The 12235-nt window shown below is 46.1% G+C and overlaps 1 protein-coding gene across 1 annotated transcript in view; it reads left to right on the forward strand.

The window, feature by feature from the left end:
* COL20A1 (collagen type XX alpha 1 chain) overlaps positions 1 to 12235 on the forward strand; it is a 50722-nt gene that overhangs the window by 14603 nt on the left and 23884 nt on the right. The window contains exons 11-19 of the mRNA XM_075438567.1: positions 809 to 981; positions 1645 to 1774; positions 2278 to 2423; positions 3810 to 3933; positions 4411 to 4550; positions 4739 to 4868; positions 5388 to 5530; positions 6647 to 6779; positions 11550 to 11692. Of these exons, the coding sequence (XP_075294682.1) occupies positions 809 to 981; positions 1645 to 1774; positions 2278 to 2423; positions 3810 to 3933; positions 4411 to 4550; positions 4739 to 4868; positions 5388 to 5530; positions 6647 to 6779; positions 11550 to 11692 (1262 nt within the window). The remainder of the gene's footprint in view (positions 1 to 808; positions 982 to 1644; positions 1775 to 2277; positions 2424 to 3809; positions 3934 to 4410; positions 4551 to 4738; positions 4869 to 5387; positions 5531 to 6646; positions 6780 to 11549; positions 11693 to 12235) is intronic.

Here is a 12235-nt window from a genome sequence, read left to right on the forward strand (position 1 = left end):
ATTAGAGAATAAATATTAGGGAGAGCCTATGGAGGAAATGTGAAGGTAGGAAGAGGAGATGATAAAACGTCTAAACACTTTTTTTTCTCCACACTTTATTTTAAATGATGGATCTCCAAGGCTTTTTCAAGTTAAAACCAAACAGCTTATTTCTTTCCTTTGCTGGAGAGCAGCTTGTGTGATGAATGAGAGAGTGAAGAACCACTCCAGGTATTAGCATAGATCCTCAGGAGAGGTATCATGTACATATTTCCAGTTCTCTCTGCTCTAAGATTCGCCAAAGGAGAATGGGAAGGTCTAACTTTCAAGCATGCTTTTATTTTAATGCTCTGGAGATTCATAGAAATACACTGATTAATTGTTATTAATTTGTACTTTTTTAGTAAGATTACACATTTTTAAAAGTGCAGATTAGGCTAAAGATGAGCTGCTGAAAAAGAAACCTAAATAACTTCTGCTTATTCATTTTGACAAATTTTCATGATTGAGGAAAGCTGGGTCATCTTTTGGATACACGCAGAAATGTAGCCTTGTGTTTGAAAAAATATTCCCAGCACCCAGTAAAAAACACAGCCAGTTCTCTATGGAGTATTTATGTTCTCTGTATGCCCAGTTTTAAAATAGTTTCAAATGTTTCATAGAAATTGTTCTTGTATTTATTTCAAAGCAGTTTGGAACAGTTCATGTACTTTATAGGGAAGGAGACTGTAACTTGATTTGAAAAATGTCACTCATATTTATGAGCTGGGAAGTACATTTGGCATGAGAAGTCTCAACACAAGAAGGTAACTGTATTTTTAATTCCTAGGCAGCACTGTGGAAGATATCCCTGTGAACACGGGTCCCCAGCTGAGCCCAACTGACCTTAAAATATCCTCTGTGACCTCTAAGAGCATGCACTTGACCTGGAGTCCTCCTCTGAGACCACCAAAGAAATATCGGATTGTGTATTATCCATCTAAGGGTGGTAACCCCATAGAGGTGAGAGACCTTCTCTGGATATCTGAGACTGCAGTATCTTCTAGATGGTGGCTGAGAATTTGAGTAGACTTGAGTAGACAAAAAGGTGAGGGTAGAGGTACAGTTCTTGTGGGACATCAGCTAAAGCCAGAGATGAAGTTAAATCCACAATGAGTGTAAATGTGATCAGCTGACAGGACAAGCAGACAGAAGAGGAAATGGGATAAATAAAATCTTGCTAGAAGTTCTGCAAGCCATGCTGATGCCAATTTTTCTCTCACGCAGTGTTATGACCTCCCTAAAACATCTCTTTTGACTCAAAGAGCACACTCAGGTACACAGAGCTGCCCAAGAATGCTTGTTTGTGACGGATAGGACTTAGAAAAGCAAATCCACATTGTTGATGTATTTCCACTGATATCAGTGAGAGAACAGTTAGAGTCTTGTGCTTGGTGTTTGCACAGATCCCAGCCTTAGAGGACAGGGATGCTCATTGCCTTTTACCTCTCTATGCTGGGGAGATGCTAGCTAGCAGAAAATTCAGAGGGCAACTGGACTTCATGTTTCTGGGCACAGATCTGCCACAAAGAAGCCACGCTTCCTAGGGAAGGCCGGTTCAGCCATTCCTTTGCTAAAGAGCTGCTAGCACCTCCCTGTCTTGACAGCCCTCCTTTGTACTTTCAGGTGGTTTTAGATGGTGCAGTCTCCTCTTTGCAGCTTTCCAATCTGACCTCCCACACGGAGTATCTGGTGTCGGTGTTTCCTATTTATGACGCAGTTGTTGGGGATGGGCTGAGAGGCGTCGCCTCCACATGTAAGTCATGAGTAGAGAGAATTATGCTGATGCATGATTATGACAGGTGAACAAAGCTCTGTCTTTGTGACCATCTCAGTCTGGAGCCTCATGTTTTATTTTTCCCCCTTCCTCAAGCTCAATCTGTCTACAGCTATCTCCATCTGAGGAGATCTTCATTATTTGACCAGACGAGACACTGAGCAATCTGCTCTTTGAGCAGCAGATTGGACCAGAGGCCTTCAGGGGTCCCTTTCCACCTACGTCACTCTGCAAAGGAGACCACTGATGTGGTAGTAGCACACCAGGCTAGAAATGTCTTGCAACTCCTTGTCCCTTTTTTATCCCTGGCCTCCAAGTGAATTAAACTTATTCTCTGTAAAGTGGGTGCTCCGCTGTGTTAGATGTGGGGTAGATGTCCACCAGCTTGCAGTAGCTGTTGCAAAGCCAGGTCTCTGCTGGCATTTGAGATGTTGCAGACCTCATACACTGAAGATATCTTTCTGCCTCGTTTTTCCCTTCAGTGCCTTTGTTGTCCCCTCGCTCCCTGCGCGTCTCTGAGCTGAGCCACAACAGTATCAGGCTGAGCTGGAAGGCAGCCCAGGGAGCCACACAGTACCTGGTGCTCTGCTCTGCGGCCCCCGATGGTGCAGAGGATTATACGATGGAGGTAGAGTTCATGAGAATAATGATAATAACATTTTTTCTCTGTCTGGGCTGAGTTTAGTTCCAGCTCTAACCTTTGTGAATTGCTATCATGTGTTAAAACAAACAAACAAAAAAAGTCAGCATTATTGCCAGCAACATATTTCATGGAAGATTTTTTTTTTAAATGGTGTGTCTCAAAGTGGTTTATAACTGTGAGGGTTTCATGTGGGAAACTAAGGCATAGGGAGAGAACTGATTGTCTCATGGGGCCCTGGAAACCCAGACACAGCTCACATTTCTGCAGAACCAGATGATCTTTAAGGTCCCTTCCAACTCTTACCATTCTATGATTCTATAATTGCTGTCTCCTTGAGGCTGTACGTAAATGTCTTTACTGTGTTTATGTTAAAATGTTGATTGAAAATTTGTTTTGGGTGGTATTCACCGAGCTCTAAACACAGACCTACAATGCTGCATAAAAATGAAACAACGCTCAATGAATGGAAAATCCTTAAAGACATCTAAGATCCCTTTGCGATGTGTGCATTTTAGTGAGTTACCTGGAGTACCTGTAGGCTGAGAATATGAATCAAAGAAAACAAGAAGAGTGGGGGGAACATGTATTGCCTCTGACTCAGATTCTCCCCCGATGCACAGCAACATGAGCAACTGCAGGATGGTTTTCAAAACAGAGCAATTCATGCTTATACTCTGCTTTCAGTGCATAATTGTGGTTGTTTTTAAGATTCAGAACAACTGAAGAGAACAACATTTAAAATTGTATTTTAGCTTATTAGAACATTTCTGCAGTTACCTGACCTACTCACTGTAAGAGTGCAATGCTCTAAGGCTATGGGATGTCTGCAAAACCAGTGTTTAAATGTTCCCAGCCCTTTATAAATCTGTGCTGCATTGCGTGTGGACCCCTGTACATCTCCGGAGCGCTTTTCTGCAGCGAGCAGACTCGGAGGAGAGCCGTGGCCGTGCTGTTAGCGGCAGGTGGCAGCAACCCGGCTGCTATGGGCCTGCGTGCAGCAAGCAGCTCTTCTGCAAGAGCTTTCCACATGTCTGAGCAAAGTGGAACATCTTTCACATGCAACCCAACTTTCTGATCCAACCCAGAACAACAGCAGCAGCATCGTTTTTGTATAAGAGACCTGTGTGTCTGCAGACAAGGATAGGAGAAGGTGATGCTCACCTCCAACGTGCTTGGTGTCCCTTGGGAAGAGAGGCAGAACACTGACCATTGTAGAGCACCTACACAAGTGATGAAGCCCCAAAGCGGAGAAGTCTCCTTAGTGTAACCAAAGGGACCTTGGCCTGTGTCTCTGTAAGGTCTTGCTCTGTTGAGGGCATTGGTGGGTATCCCAGAACTGAAAGGTACCCCAGAACATCTCTCTGTTGACAGGTGAAGGTGGCCCATCCTGAGGTCCTGCTGGATGGGCTGTCACCCAGCACAGAGTACTCCGTTGCAGTGTACGCAATGTATGGGGAAGAAGCGAGTGATCCAGCCAGCATCCAGGAAACCACCCGTAAGTGCTGCTGCGACGGCTTACTGAGTTGTTATTAAACACTTAAGGCAGGAGAGAGGTTTTTAATGAGGTTCTTCCCATATTGTGCAAGTGGCTGGTAAACACCCTGCCTCTTCCCTGCCTCATCCTCAGTGAATATTGGCCCCTGAGGGGATCTCTAATTACTTGGTGAGCTATGAAAAAGGAATGATTTTTCCCCTGATAAGAGAACTCCTAAAGGAGCTCTTCACAGAGGCCTTTGTTGTTTGGGGACAAAACTGGGAATTATTTGGCTGTTTACTCACCTAAAGCCCAGGCAGCCTTTCATGACATCCCAGAGACATGTATGGTAGTGGCATAAAGAGAATATTTTCCCACATGGTGAATAAGTCTCTTAGTTCAAGGTGGGGTCACCTAAGAGCAGCAGAAGGCAACCAGTGGCATTGCTGTTGCGCAGCCTGTGAAACCTTGGAGTGCTGTCACTAACTGTTGTTGCAGTGGCCTTGAGTCCTCCCAGATACCTGAGCTTCTCTGAGCTCAGCCATGCGTCTGTTCGAGTCAGCTGGGAGGCTGCGTCTCCGGCCGTGAAAGCTCACCACGTTGCCTATGTTTCTAGCAAAGGGAGCAATGCTGGGGAGGTGAGTCCTCAAGGGGTTGGTGAAAGAAAAAGAAGCTTGGGGGGTCATGTACTGCCTTGTTCTCCTTCAGCTGCATGGCTCAAGGGGGGCTTATGGGCACTTCAGGTGCCATTGCCACCCATGAGCTAGCCCCTCCCCTAACGTCCCCATGCTCCTCTCCTAATACTCATACAACTCCTCCACTGCAGGTGGAGGTTCCTGGCACTGCAACATCCACTGTCCTGAGACCTTTGTCCTCCCTCACCCAATACTTCATCAGTGTCCGATCTACGTATGATGAAGGGGACTCCTTTCCAATTACTGGCAACGTTACCACTTGTAAGCAGGGAGTAGAAATGCTTTTGTTCCCAGTAACAAGTGAAAAAACTGGCTTGTATGTGTCTCAGCTGGGATGTTTTGAAGACGGGTCCCAGAAGCTCATGGCCAAAACCTTTGTGCAAAACCCAGATGGCTGTTGTTCTTTGGATGTGGAATATGTCCAAATGTGTTATGTTTAAAAGAAGTTGGAAGGAATAAAGAAGTGAAGGAAGAAAAAGCATGATCACTAACCTCTGCGTCCTTGAGAGCCCTCCTAGCCTTCTCCCTTTTACAATACCGGTATGATACGTGTCCTCTCCACAATTGAGATAATTCTTCTTAATTAGGGTTTTAAAAATAATTTACCCCTGTCTGTCCTGATGGCTGTTGTTATATGGGTCTGAAGTGGTGAAAGACAGGCTGGTCTCAGACATCTGCCTGGTTGATGTTTTGCTCCCCGACCATCTGCTTCCCACCTTGACTCTGACAAGGCGCTGTCAGTGCTTGCGCTTCAGCTCGTTTTCCTTCTCCATCCCTCAGTAAAGGTACCCCCACCGCGTGCACTGAAGGTTACCGAGCTCTCCGGGAACAGCCTCCGACTGCAGTGGGAAGCTGTCGCTGCCTCCGATGTGGTTGTCTATCAGATCAAATGGAGCACAGTCAGTGGAGAGAAGCCTCAGGAGGTAGGGACCCACGCACAGCTCCGGGGATGCTGGGTTGAATTTGTGCCTGCTTGATGGCTCTGAACTCACCTGTAAGAGTGGCATAGGGAGGTGCAAAACGGTGCAGGTTAATGCAGTCAAATTAAAACAGTTCATCACCCAGTGAAGTAGGCTATGGAATAAGACAGGGTCTGTCCTGGGTCAGGCTCTGTTCAGTGGAGTGGTCACATTGAGTGATGGAAGAGAGAGGGATAGCAGGGTTGGAGTCCTACAGACTCTGGGAATACTGCAGAAGTGTTCTGGAAAAACTCAAGGATGAAATTCAATAGGGACAAGCAGAAAGTATTAAGCTTAGGCAGGAATAATTAACTACAGGTATACAGGATGTGGAACAAACAGCTAAGAAGAAATTCGGTAGAAAAAGATCTGGGTTTGCAGAGAATCACCAGCCCACAATGTCAAGTTATTGTGGAAAAGACAAAGATAATAGTTAAGTATTTACATCTAGAAGTGTCACCTCTAAGGCAGGTTAAGCAACTTCCGCTTTCCTCGGTGCTGGTAGGCACCGACTGCTTTTGGGATCCTGCTCTTCAAGAAGGTTGAGATCCCACTGAGAAGCACACAGAGGAGAACAACCAGAGACAGAGCTGGTGCAGGAGAGGCAGGGGTGGACCAGATGACCTCCTCCATCTCAAGCCCTTATTTTCAGTATGAGTGCAAATAGCAGTTTTAACGGTAGTTTAAATTCATGATTCTCTCACGTAGTGCTTCACATTTGGGCTGAAATAGGGATGTACCGGGGCTTCTGTCCCCAGCAGACCTAAAAGCTGGAAACTGAGCAAAGGGATTTTGTACTCCAGTCAGGTTCAGTGCCTTGTGCCAGAGCACTGCATTGTGGTACATTGTAGCTGCTGAAAATAACTGGGCAGCAATAGACGGGCATCTACTCTGCATTAGCTGGGGCTGGAATTTTGCCTTTGCTTAGACATGTGCAACCCACAACAGCAGACTTTGTCCCCAAAGCCCAGTACTAACCCATTTTTGCCTACGGGCAATCTGCGAGACGGACGTTGGATGGCATGAACTAGCTTGGGGATGCCTGTGAACTCAACTGACTCATTTCTTCCCCTGCTGCAGCTCTCTGTTGCTGGAAATGTGGCGACTGCTGTCCTGCCAGGCTTGCAGAAGAATACCGACTATAAAATATCCATCTGGGCCTATTACAAAGATGGTGCTCGAAGTGACACGGTTTCTGTTCAGCACAGGACCAGTAAGTGATCAGTGCTCAGTATCCACAGCCTAGGGATAACAAACAGGGCAAAGGATGCCTCAGAACAAACCAGCAGCTCAGATATGGTCATCTCCAGCTCTGAAAACCCAAATCTGAATGTCTGAAAGTGGCTAGAGATATTTATCCTTCCGTATTATGGTGTTCTGAATTTGTCCTGAGAAAAATAAGCTGGGCAAACATAAGCAGGCTCATGCATCTTATAGGCATCTGATACCCTTGCAATGTGATTCGTGTAGAATGCATTGCTTACCTCTCCCCCCTCATTCAGCAAATGAATTGGCTTTCGGTAGGCTGTTCAGCTGAACGTGTCACTGTGCTGCCTAATGGATCTTTCTTGTTGCTAAAATATTGCCTGGCAAGGAGGGTGAGGATTTCTGCAGCTATGTCATTGCTGAGCTGTGCTTCATCTGAGGGCGCTTAGAGTACGAGAGAGGATCCTGCAGGCAGACTCTGCCTGACAGCATTATCGAAATCTGGCTTTGCACAGGCAGGATATGAGGTTAAAAACTGGCACTCCCAGAGGTCCTCTTAATTAATATTGCCTGTACAATGGCTTTGTTGGCAGTGAATGGAATACAATCCATTCAGCTGCAGCAGTCCTCTCCTCCTCCATCTCTCAGGTCTCAACCTCCTTTGCAGAACAAACTCATTCAGGCTGGTGTGGAGCTGATGAAGCTCCGAGTAAATTGCAATCTTGGAACAAGGAGCTCAGGTTTTATTAATAATGAATAATAATAACATTTGTTTATAGAAAGCTACCTCAGGCAAGTACCTAGGAGCTGCATACTGACAAAAAAAAAAAAGCATCCTATAGGTATATAATGATAAAGGTACAATTAGAGCTGTTTAAAGTTTTGGAAAATGAATGGCTACATTTAAAGTCATGAATTACAAAATGCCAGAGGAGCTCCCTCAGCCCACCACAAATGGCATGTGAAGGTGCCCTTCCAGGCATGTTATATTTGAACAAGACAGGCCTTGCTGGTGTTGGCACCCCGACGGGACACAGAAAGCAATTTGACTTCTGCTTGTCAGCTGCTGTCCTTTTTCAGGAACAAGGATGCCTTAGGGATATCAGACTTTGCCTTGCTGCATGAAGAAAGCAAAGCACTCAAAGCAATCGGCTGTGCAGCTGGGCAGCCAGACTGGAGTCTTAGTGCCTGGGAGCTGCTGGTTGGTTTGCAGGCACCGTCAGGACAGTGCCAGAAACTTCTCAGGGCCAATATTTGCATGTGCAATCAACGTCTTTGACGGTGATTCTTTCTTTTTAATGTTTAAAGCAAGAAGTGCCTGCACAGGGGAGAAGTGGCACAGCAGAAGGGATGGATGAGGATTTCCAGGAGGCAGTGCTGATCTTGGGCAATTCAGAGGAAATATGTGGATACCAGCAAATTGAATAAGGCTTGTGCAATGGTTGTATGGGAAGGTGTGGCATTAGGCAGGACTTTGGGAAATCCTGGGGTAGGGTTAGACTTCAAACCTTTACTATTTCAATAAAAAACTACCATCTTATACTGTGCAATTATGAGTGGTTAGGATATCCAACAGGGTCAATCTACATGGTGGAGCTGGTGAATGGTAACTCATTCACCTAGAGCATGGCAATCTCTTACATTATCTGGAAAATCCCAGACCCTTGGTTCATTTTTTATGAGCCCTCTCCACCCTAATTTTCATCATAAAATTAATTTCTGGGGGCTGAAACACCATTGAAAGCTGTCTAGCTCTCCTCAGGATGGCAGGTTTTGGCAACCTGGTGAACAGCAGCGATCAGGCTGTGCTGAACAAAAACAAAAGTACATGTTAGAGGAGTTTGAGAAACCACTCTTCCTTTCATGATTGCTTTTCTCTTTTCCTCTCTCGGCAGCATCCCCTTATATAGGAATAGGTCAAGTCACGAAATATCTCTTGAAATGTCTTGGTAGAATTTGAAGAAGCACTGAAGTTTAAGGGCAGTGACTGAAGTGAAACTCAGCAGGAAGTGCTGGTAACACAAGCTCTCTCCCCATCCTTCATCCTCCCCGGAATACTTTCTTCTTTGAAGGTTAAGGGAAAAATGCCAGGTCAGAGCGATGCTCTTTGCAGGCTGGTTTTGTGAAACGGAGCCACGTTCGTCCCTCTGGGGCCAAGGTGAGAACAGCAAGTTCAGGCTATTCAGGACTGCTTGCCCTCTTGCCCCACCTGAAACCCCCATTTCAAGGCGAGGGGACCCTGCAGACACCAATCCCTCACAGACAATAGTTCGTCAGAAATTTCATCCTCTTTTATAAAAACCAAAACCATTCATCACTGTGATGTGTCACTCTGTGGGCTTGGAGACAGTGACATGGTGCAGGTCCCTTCTTCTCTTCTTATCTAGCTCAGCACTTAGCATTGAAGTTGTGATGGTGTACTTAAATATTCAGAGAGAGCAAGAGGGAGTAACAAGTACTTTTGGAGTTAAGATGTGTAGCTGGAAAACATCAGATCTACAGTCTATTAAAAAAATATTATTTATTTGAATATTTATTTATTTACGTGGAGTGAGACCATCGCCACATAAATAACTGAGATAGATACCTTAATTTCACTCCCACCACCAGTGCCAGGTGGACTGGGCATCCTTCTAGGAGGAGGGCATCCCTCCCCACGGCTGCGCTAGCGAGGGAGGGCTGACAACCACCTCTCTCCTTTTGTGAACCTTGTCCCTCTCTGCTATTGCCTTACTTTCATACAAGCCTGAAACACAAGCAAAAACTGGGTGCCAGAGGGAGTGCTTTCGTTGTCGCAAAATGCGTGGAGCAAGTGGAATTTCTTCAATTCTTAGTCTTGACTAAGGGAAAAAAAGAAAAATTTAGGATTATTTTTCAATAATCCAGTGCCAGAAGAATGTCCAGCCGGGGACTGAGAAATATTTTCAAGATCTTTATCCAGCTCCTAAATGAGCTCTTCTTAGTAGAGCAGGCATTGCAAATAAAAGGGATTGAAATGTGGGGAAGAAGCTTCAACCCACGGCAGCAAGGGAGAATACATGAACTGTATAATCATTGCAGAGGAATATTTTGATGGAACGGATTCCAAGGTTTTATTCTTGTTTGAAAATGTGCCTATGATGCTGCTTAGACCCAAGAGCAAGCAGCCTGGGATTCCTCCTGTGGAGGAGCAGAGGTTCAAGAGGTAATCAAAGGCACAGATGGTGTCCTCTGTGTCAGAGATGCTGCTTTCCTCCTGGGCAGCTTCGATAGGTGACCTTTCCCCTTGCTGTCAGATCCAAGCCATCAAATTCTGCCAGACCTGGGGGCTTTCCAGAATAAACCCAACTCAGAAGACTTTCCTTAACTTTCCCTTTGTTCACTTAAACAGAGCCTCCACTTACCTCGGCTGATGGAAATAACCAATGCAGCCGGCAAAGACGCAGACGTATAGCACAGCCCTAATAATAGTGCTGTTGAAGTTACTTTACCTCCCACACTTGTATTCTTCTCCGCTTTACCTTGCGGTGATGCACAGCAACAGCCTCCAGCCTGATTCAGCTGCCTGCAAACTTGGTTCAGCTTCAGTAAAAGTAAGCTGATTTTATACAGAGAGGGGAAGGAGGATCAATGAAGGTGCAAATGATCTTCATTCAGCCTGTTCTCTAAGATCACCCCAGACTTTGCTGGGTGGGCAGAAGAACCTTACAGTTGAAACTGTGGAGTAGAGGCCTCACAGCCTGGGGTGTGTGCTTGACTGTCTTTGGGGCTCACCCATAATTTTCAGTCTCTTCTGAATAAAATGCTTCGTTTTGTCTGTCCAACACTTCTGTGTCTTCACCCCAGCATGGGTTCAAGGCCAGATACATGAGTTTACGCAGAGCAAGACGCTGGTTGGAAACAAGCCCAGGAGCAGATGACCCCGTGCTCTCGAGCCCCTTGTTTGAACAGCGGATGGATTTAACTCCCTTCGCCTTTCTCTTATTAATTGTCAGCCCCTGCTCAGAGAAATCACTCCGGCAGAGCAGCCTCTGTTACCAGGTCCAGTCTGCTACACAGCAGGACCCCAGGGAAAGAAATGCATTTACATAATTAAGAATTGCTTCGCTTTGGTCTCTGGCAAACCCTTTTCTGGCTGACCGCGGCTCAGCGCGTCACCTATTTGGGATGCAGCCATAGAGCACAGTGCAGGGCCAGGAAAGGGAGAGTCGCTCAGGCACTGTACATGATCCCCTCCTCGAGGCTGTGGGGGCTGGTGTGAGAAACGCTAGACAAAACTGTTGTGTGCTGGCTGCTCTGGGGTTTTTTAGAATAATTTTAAAATGATAAGAGAAAGATGGAAAGTGTTAGAAATTATCATGGATTAAATTTGAAGTGTGATCCAGGTTTAACCAGTAATCAAGATGTTTGTCCAGTGTGCCTTTGAAGAAATTCAGTTGCAGTTTGGACCTTTCTAAAGGGTGCCTTTTGGTGATTGTCCATGATATATACAAAGGAACTCTTTTCCTTGTGCTTCCAGGACTCTTTCCTCCTTCCAAGATTTTTTCCTGGGTCGTAGGATTTGAACTGCTGAACACCTGAGTTGTATCGTGTTGCGCGCGGGCAAACCTCGTCGCTCCAGGATCTCTTTTCTCTCCTGCCTGATCCCCAGGGTGATTGCTTCTGTGCTGAGCGTTGGTTCACAGCACCGCAGAGCACTGATGCATTCAGAAATGGGCTTGGCAGCAAGTGCTGCTGGCCCTGTTTATAGACATTAATGCCTGCCTTTTACGCTGTTCACTTTTAATCCCTGCCACAGATTCCCGGAGCCCACCCACCAACCTCTTCATTGACTCCGAGACCCCCACCAGCCTCCAGGTCCGCTGGACCCCTCCCGACGGCCGCATTCAGCACTACAAAATTACCTACAGCCCTGTTTCTGATGCCGGTGCTCAGCAAACAGTGAGTGTCCAGCTCCTCTGTAGGTGACAGGCACGGGACCAGAGGGTGTGGGGACAATTTCATGCCCAGGGGAACTCTGCTTACTCCAGTAGAGTTTCCCATAAGGACAGCTGGTTTGCAGTAGTACAAAACCAAACCTCTTCCCCTGACATGCTGGTGTGTTGCTTTGTAAAAAGGACCTCCAGGCTTCTTTGCGATTAAGATATTTGTGTTGATCAAAGTTGCTAATAACGCAGCTTTCTCCCCTCCCTGAACCGGGGCAGGGAATTCTCAAAGGTAAAGGGGTTGAGGATAAACCTACCTCCCCTTGGACTTAGGGAGGTTAAACATTAACCTTTTAAAATCCAGATTTTCTACTCAAACCCAGACTGGTTACGGTGTTGTGAGGCACTTCTGACCCATTTGCATGGGGAGTATTGGAGTCTTTACATAGGGAAATACTCTTCCCTTGGACATGGCTGGTCTGATGGCAATGCATAGCCAGGCTTCCTCGGCTTGCTTTCACCGTTGCCTGAACTAAGCAGGGATGCAGCCCCGAGCCCT

Source organism: Opisthocomus hoazin, chromosome 18 (assembly GCF_030867145.1).
Source record: "Opisthocomus hoazin isolate bOpiHoa1 chromosome 18, bOpiHoa1.hap1, whole genome shotgun sequence".
Lineage (NCBI taxonomy): Eukaryota > Metazoa > Chordata > Aves > Opisthocomiformes > Opisthocomidae > Opisthocomus > Opisthocomus hoazin.